The sequence below is a fragment of the Phoxinus phoxinus genome (genome assembly GCF_949152265.1).
Source record: "Phoxinus phoxinus genome assembly, chromosome: 5".
Taxonomy (NCBI): Eukaryota; Metazoa; Chordata; class Actinopteri; order Cypriniformes; family Leuciscidae; genus Phoxinus; species Phoxinus phoxinus.
This window is the reverse complement of record NC_136880.1, coordinates 3,518,867-3,535,565: the sequence shown is the minus strand read 5'-3', so window position 1 is coordinate 3,535,565 and position 16,699 is coordinate 3,518,867. Positions and strand designations below refer to the sequence as shown.

The 16,699-nt window shown below is 45.0% G+C and overlaps 1 protein-coding gene and 1 long non-coding RNA gene across 3 annotated transcripts in view; one reads left to right on the top strand and one right to left on the bottom strand.

Annotated features, from left to right (window-relative positions):
- The first annotated feature begins 4,530 nt into the window (after window positions 1–4,530).
- On the top strand, window positions 4,531–8,359 carry LOC306998062. The gene is made up of 2 exons (XR_013797505.1): window positions 4,531–4,936; window positions 8,115–8,359. It is a non-coding gene; the product is annotated as an uncharacterized lncRNA (long non-coding RNA).
- A 4,824-nt stretch (window positions 8,360–13,183) lies between these two features.
- LOC306998039 (NACHT, LRR and PYD domains-containing protein 3-like) overlaps window positions 13,184–16,699 on the bottom strand; it is a 59,780-nt gene continuing 56,264 nt past the window's right edge. For both annotated transcript variants that reach the window (XM_079611772.1, XM_079611771.1), the window contains exon 13: window positions 13,184–13,968. In XM_079611772.1, coding sequence (XP_079467898.1) covers window positions 13,899–13,968 — 70 coding nt within the window. In that variant the 3' untranslated portion in view covers window positions 13,184–13,898. The remainder of the gene's footprint in view (window positions 13,969–16,699) is intronic.

Sequence of the window (16,699 nt, the reverse complement as noted above, 5' to 3'; positions counted from 1 at the left end):
GCTTCCGCTCCTCTGTGAGAGATTCGAGACCGGTGCGCCTCACAGGTGTCGCTCATTATCAATCACGCCACCGGCCTCGCCGTCTTCACACGACCCTCGACCTCGTCCTGCTCACCACAGCAATGTAACCGGGACATATTTGCCATGTCATGTGTGGGACAGTTTAGGTTCACATTCAGATTCACAGTGATTACTGTCCCTCATCTTTGCCAAAACTGGCCCAGATATGTGTTAAGATAACTGGGCCACATTTGCTGCAACATATGTGGGCCATATTCAGTTTACACCCAGATTAGTCATTGTTGATTGTGCCACATTTTTGCCATAGGCGGCCCACATTTGGTTTGTGATATTAGGGCCATATTCATGATTTATCATATGGGCCTTTAGGCTCATATTCAGATTACACATTGCCATGAGCGCCGCATCTTTGCCTAAAAAGGCCCACGTGTGATTTAAAATATTTGGGCCATATTTGTCATTTTACACGTGGGCCACTTCCGGCTCACACACATTTTGTGCGGGCCATAAGAAGGCCTGCAGTGCCGCATCATTGCCTGGCGTGGCCCACATCCGTCTGCTGTCTGAGGAGCGAGTGAAAGACACACAAATGCTGTTAACTGGTAAACATGTCTAGTCGGTCTGTGGTATCTTCAGTGATATAAGAACGGAATCACTCACTATAACAGTATTAGCACTTTATTGACTGTCAAGCTTACAGAGCTTCCATGTGACTGCATCACTTCACATAAACATGTCTTACTCTCCCCCAGAACCCCACATGGTGCTTCGAATCGCTTGTTGTGTTTGGAGTTTGTGTCTGTGGTCGAACCGCTTTGGTTGTGTTTGGAGTTTGTGTTCGAATCGCTTAACTGTTAACGTTAGTTTGTGAGCGTGTGAACATATCTCCGATACTACTCTCTATAAAAAACAATCGGATTGCTTTGATATCGCTAGTTATATCCAACTTTCCGAACTTCCGTTACTATCTCTAACGATAGCCCGCTAGCATTGCACGCGTGGCCTCGCCTATCGACCGTATTATTTACACTCGAATCACTGAAATCGCTCTGTTTGTGTTTGAAGTTTGTGCTTGTGCTTCGAATCGCTTGTTTGTGTTTGAAGTTTGTGTCTGTGTTCGAACCGCTTTGGTTGTGTTTGGAGTTTGTGTTTCGAATTGCTTAACTGTTAGTTGTGAGCATGTGAACATATCTCCGATACTAACGTTACTCTCTATAAAAAACAATCGGATTGCTTTGATATCGCTGGTTATACCCAACTTTCCGAACTTCCGTTACTATCTCTAACGTTAAGTTAGCCCGCTAGCATTTGCACGCGTGGTCTCGCCTATCAACCGTCTTATTTACACTCGAATCACTGGAAGGATACGGGTTCTATCCATGATTTCAGTCCTAAATTAGTAGTAATATTGGTAGCATCACTGCTAATTTATTGTTCATCTGTCATAATGGCGAATATATCGGATGTGTGTCTACCTCTGAGTGCAGGTGAGGACACGTTTGAGCTGCATTCGGTGCGGTTGGAGCTGGAGTCCGTGGAGAAGCAGATCCGTGATCTGCTGGGGAGGCAGGCCGAGCTGCGAGACCGACGATCAGCGCTTGAACGTCTTTTCTCAACTAGTTCTGGCTGTCAGTGGACGTTTAGATTATGGCCAGATTGGACATAATTTCTCAGTGTCATTAATCGACTAATTCTGGCTGTCAATGGACGTTCAGATCATGGCCTGGACGGACCGACGGGATATCAACCTGTTTTGTATGTCCACAGACGTCGCTACTTTGGATTGGACAGATTGTCTGTAAAGGACTGAATGCATGCTGAGGGGTTTCCAAATGTCAAAAGTATGATGGACTATAAAAGGACTGGAAAATGAATGTCAAGGTAGACGCTGATTCGTAAAGGACGTCTCCGGTGTTGGATGCCTTGCCATTGCGCCTCCTGCAGTTAAAGCTTGGAAATGATTTGGTTTAGATTTACTTTTATTTTTGTTTTATACATTAGTACCTTTTGTGTAAACTAGTTAACCTGTATTTAATAAAAAATATATAGGCCTATAATTGAAATCAAGAAGCTCGTCTGCCACAAGTCTCTGTTTTACAAAAGATTGAGCTGAACTGACCATGGAGAAGTCTTCTGTGATCTAAATATTGTAAGTATTGAAATTCAAATGCTTATCATTTAGGACAGATTTGACTTTACCTAACCTGAGAATTTGTGGCTGTCAGATTGCATATGAGATTTTACAGCGTTGATTCCCATTGTAGCTTAAATACCTTTTTACAAACGCAGCAAAATCCTTCTTTATTTTGACCAGCAAGTCAAAATAAAGCAATCACCAAACTGGTTCCGTGTGTATATCACACTAACGTACATATTTTGCGATAGCAAATAAAAATTATTAATTAATCATAAAGTATAAGGCAGCAGCCCCTCGTGGACGACTGCTGGCCACACAAAACAGAAACAAAACACAACACAAGTCCAGGCCTGTTCCTCTCTTCATCTCCACTGTCGTCGCTCCTCCTTTATGCTTCCGCTCCTCTGTGAGAGATTCGAGACCGGTGCGCCTCACAGGTGTCGCTCATTATAAATCACGCCACCGGCCTCGCCGTCTTCACACGACCCTCGACCTCGTCCTGCTCACCACAGCAATGTAACCGGGACATATTTGCCATGTCATGTGTGGGACAGTTTAGGTTCACATTCAGATTCACAGTGATTACTGTCCCTCATCTTTGCCAAAACTGGCCCAGATATGTGTTAAGATAACTGGGCCACATTTGCTGCAACATATGTGGGCCATATTCAGTTTACACCCAGATTAGTCATTGTTGATTGTGCCACATTTTTGCCATAGGCGGCCCACATTTGGTTTGTGATATTAGGGCCATATTCATGATTTATCATATGGGCCTTTAGGCTCATATTCAGATTACACATTGCCATGAGCGCCGCATCTTTGCCTAAAAAGGCCCACGTGTGATTTAAAATATTTGGGCCATATTTGTCATTTTACACGTGGGCCACTTCCGGCTCACACACATTTTGTGCGGGCCATAAGAAGGCCTGCAGTGCCGCATCATTGCCTGGCGTGGCCCACATCCGTCTGCTGTCTGAGGAGCGAGTGAAAGACACACAAATGCTGTTAACTGGTAAACATGTCTAGTCGGTCTGTGGTATCTTCAGTGATATAAGAACGGAATCACTCACTATAACAGTATTAGCACTTTATTGACTGTCAAGCTTACAGAGCTTCCATGTGACTGCATCACTTCACATAAACATGTCTTACTCTCCCCCAGAACCCCACATGGTGCTTCGAATCGCTTGTTGTGTTTGGAGTTTGTGTCTGTGGTCGAACCGCTTTGGTTGTGTTTGGAGTTTGTGTTCGAATCGCTTAACTGTTAACGTTAGTTTGTGAGCGTGTGAACATATCTCCGATACTACTCTCTATAAAAAACAATCGGATTGCTTTGATATCGCTAGTTATATCCAACTTTCCGAACTTCCGTTACTATCTCTAACGATAGCCCGCTAGCATTGCACGCGTGGCCTCGCCTATCGACCGTATTATTTACACTCGAATCACTGAAATCGCTCTGTTTGTGTTTGAAGTTTGTGCTTGTGCTTCGAATCGCTTGTTTGTGTTTGAAGTTTGTGTCTGTGTTCGAACCGCTTTGGTTGTGTTTGGAGTTTGTGTTTCGAATTGCTTAACTGTTAGTTGTGAGCATGTGAACATATCTCCGATACTAACGTTACTCTCTATAAAAAACAATCGGATTGCTTTGATATCGCTGGTTATACCCAACTTTCCGAACTTCCGTTACTATCTCTAACGTTAAGTTAGCCCGCTAGCATTTGCACGCGTGGTCTCGCCTATCAACCGTCTTATTTACACTCGAATCACTGGAAGGATACGGGTTCTATCCATGATTTCAGTCCTAAATTAGTAGTAATATTGGTAGCATCACTGCTAATTTATTGTTCATCTGTCATAATGGCGAATATATCGGATGTGTGTCTACCTCTGAGTGCAGGTGAGGACACGTTTGAGCTGCATTCGGTGCGGTTGGAGCTGGAGTCCGTGGAGAAGCAGATCCGTGATCTGCTGGGGAGGCAGGCCGAGCTGCGAGACCGACGATCAGCGCTTGAAGCATCACGCGCCGATGCTCACAAGTCAGTGGTTAGTAACTTTTCGACTCCGGCCTCCTCTACTCCGTGTATTTCTCTGCACAGGACCCGAGCACCCCTGGTTTCGTTTACCCCGACACCGACACAGCACCATGGACCCTGGATGATGCCACAGCGGAAGACACGAGCCAGGACCAGAGCAAGGACCTCTCCGCCCCTCCCGGTCTTTGAGATCTCCACCCGGAACCGCTTCTCCCCTCTTCGCGAGACGGAACGCGACGACGCTGTGATCATCGGCAGTTCCATGGTCCGGCATGTCCGCGCTACCTCAGGTAAAGGTATGGTGCGCACTCACTGCTTTCCTGGTGCTCCTGTTCTCGATGTCGCTGCGCAGGTCCCCGAGATCCTGAACGGTGACGAGCGCGTCGGAGCTGTCGTGCTGCACGCGGGGGTGAACGACATCAGGCTGCGGCAGACGGAGGTTCTGAAGAGGGACTACAGGAGCCTGATCGAGACGGTACGCAGAACATCGCCTGAAGCAAAGATCGTCGTGTCTGGACCGCTTCCCACGTACCGACAAGGACAAGAAAGGTTCAGTAGATTGTTTGCACTAAATGAATGGTTGATGTCATGGTGTAATGAACAGAGACTGCTCTTTGTAAATAATTGGAATCTGTTTTGGGAGCGACCTAGGCTCTACCGTGCTGATGGCCTGCACCCCAGCAGAATCGGAGCGGCTGTTCTGTCGGACAACATCTCCAAGACGTTACACACCATATGACTAGTAAGTCAAAGTCCAAATCACATTCTTTGCTGTCCCAAATTAATTGATATAAGTACCAGTGTAGAACACTATATAGAAACTGTGTCTATTCCTCGTTTAGTGAGGCCAAACAATAAATCTACTGCAGGATCTCAGAAAAATCTAATTGTGATTAAACCAGAAAATCTCAATATTAGTGAACAAAAACAATTTCTAAAGCTAGGTCTTCTAAACATTAGATCGCTTACACCTAAGGCGGTTATTGTAAATGAAATGGTCACTGATAATAGCTTCGATGTACTTTGCCTTACTGAAACCTGGCTTAAACCAAATGATTATTTCGGTCTTAATGAGTCCACTCCACCAGGATACGGTTATAAGCATGAGCCCCGTCTGATTGGTCGTGGCGGCGGTGTTGCAACAATCTATAGAGATATTCTTAATGTTACTCAGAAAACAGGCCACAGGTTTAATTCGTTTGAAGTACTTGTTCTAAATGTTACGCTCCTAGATGTAAGAAAGAAATCCCTATTATCTCTAGCCTTGGCTACCGTATATAGACCGCCAGGGCCTTACGCTGATTTCCTAAAAGAGTTTGCAGATTTTCTCTCAATCTATTGGTCAATGCCGATAAGGCAATAATTGTTGGAGATTTCAACATACACGTTGATAACACAAATGATGCGTTAGGAGCTGCGTTTACAGATTTATTAAACTCCTTTGGGGTCAAGCAAAACGTTAGTGGTCCCACTCATCGTCTTAATCATACTCTAGATTTAATTATATCATATGGAACCGATCCAACCGATATAGATATTATACCGCAAAGTGATGATATCACTGATCATTACATGGTAACTTGCATACTACGTACGGCTGAAATGTGTCATGTTGCGCCACGTTATCGACCAGGCAGAACAATCCTTCCAACCACTATAGATAGATTCTTGAATAGCTTACCTGATCTATCTCCGCTCCTCAGTGAACCCAAACAAACAGAGGAACTAGAGGAAATGACTAGCAGTATGAGCACCATTTTCTCTAGTACATTAGAAACTGTTGCACCAATTAGATTAAAAAAGGTTAGAGAGAAAACTAAAGCACCATTGTACAACAGTGCTACGCATGTTATCAAGAGAGAAACTCGTAACTTAGAGCGCAAATGGAAACAAACTAATTTAGAGGTCTTTAGAATCGCGTGGAAAGACAGTATGTCACGTTATAAAAAGGCTCTAAAAGCAGCCAGGGCTGAGCATCTACGCAAACTAATAGAAAATAACCAAAACAATCCAAGGTTTTTATTTAACACCGTGGCTAGATTAACAAATAAACAGACATCACCTGAACAAAATATTCCGTTACATTTTAATAGTAATGATTTCATGAATTTCTTCACTGAGAAAATAGAAAGCATCAGAAACACAATTGTAAATGTACAATCTTTGACAGCGTCTTATGATTCAGCCTCAATTATCGCCCCTCAAGAACAACTACAGCGCTTTACAACTATAGGACAGGAAGAGCTAAATAAACTTATCACTGCATCTAAACCAACAACATGTTTTTTAGATCCAATACCCACTAAACTACTGAAAGAAGTGTTACCTGTAGTGGAAGAGCCTCTTCTCAATATTATTAACTCGTCTCTATCTTTAGGACATGTTCCAAAAACATTCAAGCTGGCAGTTATAAAACCTCTTATTAAGAAACCACAATTAGATCCAAATAACCTAGCAAATTACAGACCCATTTCAAATCTTCCATTTATGTCTAAAATACTAGAAAAAGTTGTGTCCGCTCAATTGTGCTCTTTCTTGCAAGAAAACGATATCTATGAAAAGTTTCAGTCAGGATTCAGGCCACATCATAGCACAGAAACTGCGCTGGTTAAAATTACAAATGATTTACTTTTAGCTTCTGACCAAGGCTGTATCTCAATACTAGTTTTACTCGATCTTAGTGCTGCGTTTGACACTATAGATCATAAAATACTCTTAGATCGACTTCAAAATTACACTGGTGTTCAGGGACAGGCATTAAGCTGGTTTAGATCGTACCTATCAGACCGTTACCATTTTGTCCATTTAAATGGGGAAAAATCAAAGATAACGTCAGTAAATTATGGAGTGCCACAGGGATCTGTATTAGGCCCCCTGCTATTCTCAATTTATATGCTGCCACTTGGTAATATTATAAGAAAACATGGAATAAGTTTCCACTGTTATGCTGATGACACTCAATTATATATTTCATCTAGACCAGATGATAACACTAAATTATCTAAAATGACAGAGTGTGTTAAAGATATAAAATATTGGATGACGTGTAATTTTCTTCTATTAAATTCAGATAAAACGGAGGTATTACTGATTGGTCCAAAAAACTGCCCACAAAACCTCTTACAATACAACCTTAATCTAGATGGACGTCCTGTTACTTTATCCTCTACAGTAAAAGACCTGGGTGTTATACTAGACCGCAACTTGTCTTTTGAAAATCATATTTCAAATGTCACAAGAACAGCCTTTTTCCACCTTAGAAACATTGCTAAGCTACGTAATATGCTATCAGTTTCTGATGCAGAAAAGTTAGTTCATGCATTCATGACCTCGAGACTAGATTACTGTAATGCTCTATTAGCTGGTTGTCCTGCATCCTCAGTAAACAAGCTACAGTTAGTCCAAAATGCAGCTGCTAGAGTTCTTACTAGGTCAAGAAAATATGATCATATAACACCAATTTTATCATCTCTACACTGGTTACCTATTAAGTTCCGTATCAATTACAAAGTATTGTTACTGACCTATAAAGCCCTAAATGGTTTAGCTCCTGTGTATTTAAGAGATCTTCTATCGCCATATATTCCATCGCGCTCTTTAAGATCGCTAAATTCGAGGCTTCTGGTCGTACCTAGGATATCTAAGTCCACTAAAGGAGGGAGGGCGTTTTCACATCTAGCTCCTAAACTCTGGAATAGCCTTCCTGATACTGTCCGAGGCTCAGACTCGCTCTCCCAGTTTAAAACTAGATTAAAGACGCATCTCTTTAGCCAAGCATTCACATGATGCATCTCATACCTTTTATACTACAGTTAAATCAGATCAAATGCATTCGTATTAAGAACAGCAGCTACGCTAATTATTTCCCATCTGCCTTTTTTGTTGTTATCTCGGGACGCCTGTCCCTATAACTCAAATAGAGTTCGTCAGCTCCAGTTAGTATCCAGCCTCTCATGGAGACTTCAGATGCCCCAACGCCTGTGATGAGACGACTCGACGCCTGTGAAGAGACGACCCAACGCCGGCGATATGTTATGCCCTAAATTTCATGATTAACTAACTGTATTTTTGTATGTATATTTTTGAAATGCATTTTCTGTAAAGCTGCTTTGAAACAATGTGTATTGTGAAAAGCGCTATACAAATAAACTTGAATTGAATTGAATTGAATGATCCTGAAGGTCAACTGCACCTCTTGTGGTGCGGAGAGGAACTGCCGATAACTACAACATAAATCTCAGGATACTACATCCCTCCCCCTTAAGAGAAAAAAAATACTTTTAAATTATTATTATTATTATTTTTTACAATAGTAACAAACTCCATGAACAGAGTTAAAGAAGGAGAGAAAAAAAACTAACTAGGAAGGTGGGTAGACTACCATCCTTCCAGTGAGTCCCAGAGCGCATTCTTGCTCTGACTTGAGGGATCTCACTACTATTTCACAAAGTCTTTCAGATAAGCAGGAGTCTGTCTTGTGCGCTCAGAACGGCGCAGCCCAGGAAGAGGATCTACTCCTACTTTTGTCTGTTCAACAACTGAGGGAAGTGCTTGGGCTGTCTCAGAAACAGTCATTCTCTCACTGAGCGAAGTGGAGACGGCAGTGTCTGCAGGCAGGGCCTTCAATACTGTATCTGAGACCTGAAGACTGGTAGGCTCCTCCGTCCTCTTGGGCATCGGCATTTCACCGCTCACTATTGTATGCCGTTTTCTGAGTTAAACGACATGACGCCTCATGACTCGTCCGTCTCCTGTCTGTACTGTATAAGATACAGGTCCCGTGTTTTCTTCAATGACCGCTGGTATCCAATGGGGTCCATGACTGTAGTTTCGGGTGTACACATCATCCCCAGGAGAAAAACTTCTCCACTTACTGTGTGTCATGTTGTTCCTTCTGCTTGAGTTGTTTCTTGCGTATCTTTGACTTCACATCCGGCAGCAGAAGATCCAGTGTTGAGCGCAACCTCCTGGACATAAGCATTTCAGCTGGTGACACTCCAGTCGTGGTTTGCTGTGTGATTCTGTAATTAAACAAAAATCTAGCGACTCTTGTTTCCAGAGTGTCTCCCTTTATTTTCTTTATTCCTTGTTTGAACGACTGTACAGCTCTTTCAGCTAGACCGTTCGACGCCGGGTGGAATGGTGCGGATGTTATGTGCTGTATGCCGTTCTGTTTTAGGAATGCTTGAAACTCTTGGCTTGTGAAGCAAGTTCCATTATCGGATACTACAGTCTGGGGCAGGTCATGTATGCTAAAGCACTGTCTGAGCTTTTCAATTAACTTGACTTGTTGCTGTACTTGCTGGGTACACGTCAATCCATTTGGAGTGTGCATCTACAATGACAAGGAACATTTTCCCTAGAAAAGGGCCGGCGTAATCCACATGCAGTCTGCTCCAGGGTGTCTCCGGCCACTCCCATGGATGTAACGGTGCTCCTGCTGGAGGATTTCTGTTTTCCTGACATGTATGGCAGGACTGCACTTCCTTTTCAATTTCGGAGTCCATCCCTGGCCACCAAACGTATGAACGTGCTAAGCCCTTCATTCTACATATTCCTGGGTGTGTGTGGTGTAACTGTTTTAATATGGCTTTCCTACCCCTCTGTGGAACGACCACTCTCGCCCCCCAGAGCACACACCCATCTTTCACACTCAGCTCCAGTTTTCTTTGACTGTAGGGTTTGTACAGTGTATCCACTTCCCTTGGCCATCCTTTCAGACACCAGCCGAGCACTTGGGAGAGTTTCTCATCCTTAGATGTCCACTGTCTAACCTGTTTTGTCGTGATTGGTGGGTCCTCCATGACCTCCAACGTGAGGACCTGGTCCGTCTCGTCCTCTTCCCCTGTTTGTGGCAATGGTAACCTGCTCAGTGCGTCTGCATTTGCATGTTCCTGCCCAGGTTTGTATATGATTTTGTACTCATAAGCTCTGAGGAGGGTTGCCCACCTCTGCACTCTTGGCGACCCCATCTGAGGCACTGGCTTTTTCTCGTGAAAGAGTGATATCAATGGTTTGTGGTCAGTGCTGATTGTGAATGTTCGACCGTAGATGTATTTGTGAAACCTCTTGATCCCGAAAATGATAGCTAACCCCTCCTTATCGAGCTGTGAGTAGCGCGTCTCTGCTGGTGTTAGCGTGCGTGACATGAAGCCTAAAGGTTTTTCACTACCGTCTTCCATTACATGTGAGAGTACGGCGCCTAGCCCGTATGGAGAGGCGTCACAGGCGAGCACTAAGTCTTTGTCCGCTGAGTAGTGACCCAGGACTTTAGTTGACTTCAGCAACTGCTTTGAGTTCTGAAAAGCTTCTTCCTGCTCGTTGTTCCAGGCCCACGAAACATATTTCCTCAGCAGCTTGTGTAACGGGGCTAAGCGTGTAGCTAGACGAGGGAGAAACTTGTTGTAGTAATTCAAGAGACCTAAATAGGCCTTTAGCTCAGTCACTGTGGTTGGCGTTGGAGCTTCCTCTATGGCCCTCACCTTGCTCTGCACTGGATGTAAGCCTTCAGCATTCACCACATGCCCTATGTATTCTACCTCATTTTGCTGGAACGCACATTTGCTTCTGTGAAGTCGCAGGCCAGCGTCTTTCAATCGACTAAGTACCTCATCCAGCGTACTCAGATGTTCAGCTTCGTCTCTCCCCGTCAGAATAATGTCGTCTAAGTACACAGCTACTCTTGGAAGGCCTTGTAACAGATTTTCCATCGTTCGCTGGAAGATGGCGGCAGCTGAAGAAACTCCGAAAGGCAGCCTATTGTAGGTGAACAGGCCTCGGTGTGTGTTTATTGTGAGGTGCTTCTTTGAGGCATAATCCATTACAATCTGTTTATAGGCGTGGCTTAAATCGAGCTTGGAGAACTGTTTCCCTCCTGACAGAGTATTGAACAGGTCTTCGACACGGGAAATAGGGTATTGCTCTAGTGAGGAGACACTGTTACCTGTTAGTTTGTAATCTCCGCATATTCTGACCGACCCATTTGGCTTTAAGACAGGAACTATGGGCGCGGCCCATTCTGCGTATTTCACGGGAGCTATAATGTCCTCCTTCAGCAGTCGATCTATCTCCTCTTCTACTTTTGCCCTCATGGCATACAGAACGGAGCGGGGACGATAGAATTTTGGATGTGCTTCAGCGGACACTCGAATGGTTGCTTTCATGCCTTTCAACATGCCTAACTCCTGCTTGAAAACATCCTCATTTCTCATGAGTACTTCTGGTAGACTCTGCCCCTCTGTTCTCACATTTTTTATTTCTTCCCACTTCAGCGTTAGAGCCTCTAGCCATCCTCTTCCTAACAAGCTAGGTCCTGTACCTTTAACCACCACTAGGGGAAATGTCTTTATTTGCCACTCATGTCAAGTCAAGTCAAGTCATCTTTATTTATATAGCGCTTTTTACAATACAGATTGTATCAAAGCAGCTTCACAGTTATAACATGAAAATACTGAAAAAAAAAATTGAAAATAATTGAATATTAAATGTCCCCAACTAAGCAAGCCAGAAGGTAAGGCAACAGCGGCAAGGAACCAAAACTCCATCAGGTGACAGAAGGGAGAAAAAAACCTTGGGAGAACCCAGGCTCAGTCGGGGGGCCAGTTCTCCTCTGGCCAATGAGTGAACAGTGTATGAAGTTCAGAATGAATCAGAGTATTTGTCCAGTTCCGGTTGGTTGAAGTCGGAGTGGAGAGGAGGAGAGACTGGTTGACGATCTATCACTCATAGTTGACTTCCACTTCAGCTACCCCCACTACTTTGATTTTCTCCCCTGTATATGACTTAAGTACAAGTTTAGTTTGTCTTATTTGCGGGCGTTGCTCTTCGTTCCACATCTCATTGAACTTCAGCTCATTCATTATGCTTACACTACATCCTGTATCAATTTCAAAATGTACTGTCTTCTTATTCACTTCCATCGTCACTTCAAACGGTTTTATTCTCTGAATTGATGTCTCCGTTTCCATGCAGTTTAATGTGAACGCTTCCTCTTCCGATCTATCACCATCCTGCTTTTCACACTCTACATTATATGATCGATGTGGCCGTGGACGCCGCTCTGCTCGGTATGTTTTCTCTGCTCTGTATGCTTTCTTCTCATTGTGGCTGGCACTTTCTTTATTTCTATTACGGCAAGCCTTGGCTATGTGCCCTACTTTCCCACAACAGTGACACTTTGCCTCCTTAAATTTACACACGGCCACGTTGTGTTTCTTCCCATGACATCGGTAGCATTCTTTATCTCTTTTTTTCCATTCACCCTCCTTTTTTAGTGCACCCTCTGTCCTCACGCTGTCGCATGCTAACGGTGCTGTATGGAGGTCTTGAACATTTTTACTAGCAGCTTCCGCAGCTACTGCAATTTTGAACGCTCTCTCAAACGTCAAGTCTGTTTCGGATAGCAAGCGTCTTTGAATCCTGTCATCATTAATACCGCATACTAGTCGGTCTCTCAACATCTGTTCCAGTGTGTCGCCATAGTTACAATCATGCGCTAATCGTCTCAATTCAGCTACGTATACACTGACGGTCTCCGTAGGCTGGCGGGAGCGTGAGTCAAATTTGTATCTCTGGACTATTTCACTCGGTTTGGGGTTGAAGTGCTCTTTCATTAAAGTTTTCAACTGACCGTAAGTTTTCGAGCTGGGCTTATCTGGACTCACCAGGTTCCTTATGAGCTTGTATGTGGCTGGTCCCACCGCGCTGATGAGGATAGCTCTCTGCTTATCTCCGTCATCAATCCCGTTAGCTTCAAAAAACTGTTCTAGTATCTCACAATACTCTTCCCATGTCTGCTCCTTCACGTCAAAAGCAGACAGTGTGCCTATCATCGTAGTCATCTTTGCTTTTGCCTCCATGAATCCTCCGGTCCAATGTTAGCCTCTCGCTCCCCCACCGTCAGCTCACTGCACTCTTATTTCATCCTTCCAATATCCTCGTCGCCAATATGTGGTATCTTCAGTGATATAAGAACGGAATCACTCACTATAACAGTATTAGCACTTTATTGACTGTCAAGCTTACAGAGCTTCCATATGACTGCATCACTTCACATAAACATGTCTTACTCTCTCCCAGAACCCCACATGATCCTGAAGGTCAACTGCACCTCTTGTGGTGCGGAGAGGAACTGCCGATAACTATAACATAAATCTCAGGATACTACACCGTCTGTAGAGGAGAAGAGACTCCACAGAACAAAGACAATACACTGTAGATCTGTGCAACAAACACACATAACTAACTTCATATACAATAAAACAATAACAATAAACATATTCTGTGTTAGAGAGATAATGTAAATGTTTAAAAGTTACATGTAAACTTTATATCTTTGAAAAATGCATGTGCAATACTTGACAATCACGTTCATGATTAGAAATATTTTAATAATTATGGATGAGTTCAACCCAAACATGATTATATTTGCAGGCCTGATAGTGGAGATTTCTGCGGACACTCATCTGAGCTTCTTCCTCTGTTCACCTTTAATTACAACTAAACCATCATTTGGCTGAATAATAAACCAACATTAATCATTCAATATCACATGTTTCTAATACGCATGCAAACACACATGCTGCTTTATTTAACTGTGAAGTCTGAGTCTCTTCCTCCAGTATGAAACACATTAATCACACAGTTATTTCTCCTCATAGACAGCAGTGACTCTTCTGTGGATCTCCTGATGGTTTCTGCTCCTCTCATCTCCATTTCACAGATTTAAACCATGATGTAAACAATCCACCGACGTTTGGTGATTGATCTTCATCTCTGTAAAGTAGAACAGATGAGAAAACGTACTCGGTTACTAACGTAACCTCGGTTCTCTCTAGAGAGAGGAACGAGTACTGCGTTGTCGTAGCAACGCATTGGGGAAAATTTTTTCCCACGAGAATACTGAAGCAAAAAATTATCCTTAATTTTGTATCAATGTAAAGCGCATTGCCACAGCATACAGACCTAGGCGAGACAGCTCGCGCGCCTATTGGCTGCTGTGCGGCAAATGCTTAAGCCAATGGAGCGAGCCCTAGAGTGACGTCACACCCAATGAGGGCGCTTCGCGCCCTCCCGCGTCACGTCCCGCCAAAACGGGCGTGGCTTAGGGCTATATATTCCGCTCACAGGCTTATGAACTCTGATTTTTAAAGCGAAACAACCAGAGCGCAGACACGGCAAGAAACGCAGTACTCGTTCCTCTCTCTAGAGAGAACCGAGGTTACGTTAGTAACCGAGTACGTTCTCTTACGAGAGATACTCTCGTACTGTGTTGTCGTAGCAACGCATTGGGGAACACCCTGTAAGACGCCGTGTATGCAGTGATCCGACACCATAGACCCAGAGCACTGAGCTGGGGTTCATACAGTACATAATCACCTATAGGACTCACAGAGAATCCTGAAAGAGGTGGGTTCTAACCACCATCTCTCATAAAATTGACTGCACATAGCAGATCAGCATAAATTGACTGCACTCAGCAGTACAGCATAACAATGCCATAAAACGGCGACTGAAATCTCAGTCTAATATAAACACGGTCATTTCAAACCGATAAAATCCTGGCCTGTAAGGCGGGCACCTCGAGGTTGTAAAACCTGATAAATGTAGACGGTGAGGCCCAGCCTGCCGCCATACAAATATCCTGTAAGGCAATCCCACTCGACCAATCCCACGAAGAAGCCATACTTCTCGTGGAGTGCGCTCTAACACCCAAAGGGCACTGAATGCCTTTGGATGCGTACGCTAGAACTATCGCGTCTACTATCCATCTGGATAGACTCTGCTTCGAAGTGGCCAGTCCCTTGAGACGGCCACTAAACGAAACAAAAAGCTGCTCCGTCTGTCTGAAAGCAGACGAGTGCGACACGTAAGCTCTCAATGCCCTCACTGGGCAGAGAAAATTATCGTCCGTATTGTCCCCGGTGACCGGAAGGGCAGACAGGGAAATAACCTGCGCCCTAAACGGTGTGTTTAGGGATTTTGGAACGTAACCATGCTTAGGTTTGAGCACGACTCTGGAGTCATTAGGCCCAAATTCCATGCACGACGCGCTCACGGAGAGCGCGTGCAAGTCCCCAACGCGCTTCACTGAAGCGAGAGCCAGGAGAAACACCGTCTTGAGCGACAGGTGTTTCAAATCAATCTCCTGAAGAGGCTCAAAAGGAGGACCCTTCATGGCGTCCAGCACCGTGGAAAGGTCCCAAATGGGAACAGTGGGAGGTCTGGGTAGATTAAGTCTCCTAGCTCCTTTAAGGAACCGAATGACTAAATCGTTCCTTCCTATGGACTGGCCGTGAGCGGTTTCAGAAAAAGCCGCTATAGCCGCCACATATACTTTGAGCGTGGAAGGGGATCTCCCATTATCCAATAGCTCTTGTAAGAAGGACAAAACCTCTGTTACTCCGCAGTCTGGGGGTGACACGCCACGAGACGTGCACCAGCCAGAAAAAAACAGACCATTTAGACGCATAGAGCCGTCGCGTAGACGGAGCTCTAGCCTGTGTGATCGTGTTCAGCACTCCCTGCGGGAGGTCAGCGGATACCCGTTGATGGCCCACACGTGAAGGGACCATAACTCCGGGTGAGGATGCCAAATCGAACCATTTGCTTGAGAAAGGAGATCCCTCCTCAGAGGCACTGGCCACGGGGCGGTGCTGGCTAACTGCATCACAGCTGGGAACCAGGGCTGATTCAACCACAGCGGTGCTATCAGCAGCACTGAGCATCCTTCCTCCCTGATCCTCTCCACCACTTGGGTCAGGAGGGAGACAGGGGGAAAAGCATACAGCGGGCGGCGCGGCCACTGATGAGCCAGCGCGTCCCTGCTCTTTGAGTAAAATTCCAGACAGTGAGCGTTTTCTGGAGACGCAAAGAGGTCTACTTCCGCTCTGCCGAATTTCTTCCACAACAGTTGCACTGTGTGTGGGTGTAACGACCATTCTCCTGCCGGAACGCGGTTCCTGGACAGTACATCTGGTCCAACATTCAGGTGTCCTGGCACGTGCGCCGCCCTTAATGAAAGGAGGTTGCAGCGCGCCCATACCAGAAGGCGTCTGGTCAGCCTGTATAATGACAGGGACCTGAGGCCGCCCTGGCGATTTATGTATGACACCACTGACATGCTGTCCGAACGTATCAGTACATGGCAGCCCATAAGCAGGGGACGAAAGCGAGTGAGCGCTTTGCACACTGCTAACATCTCGAGGCAGTTTATGTGGAAGAGCTTCTCTCGCTCTGACCAAAGGCCAAACAGCGGTCTGCCCTCGAGCAGCGCTCCCCACCCTGCGTTGGATGCGTCCATAGACACCACCCTCAGACTCGAGGAAATCCCTAGGCTTACACCTGACAGGTACCAGTCTTTTGACTTCCATGGTTTCAAAGCTGCAACGCAAGCTTGATTGACCTTGAGGCGAAGCCGACCGGTGGCCCATGCTTTGCAGGGCACCCTCCCTTTGAGCCATATCTGCAGCGGGCGCATGCCAGCAGGCCCAGCTGCAGTACTGCA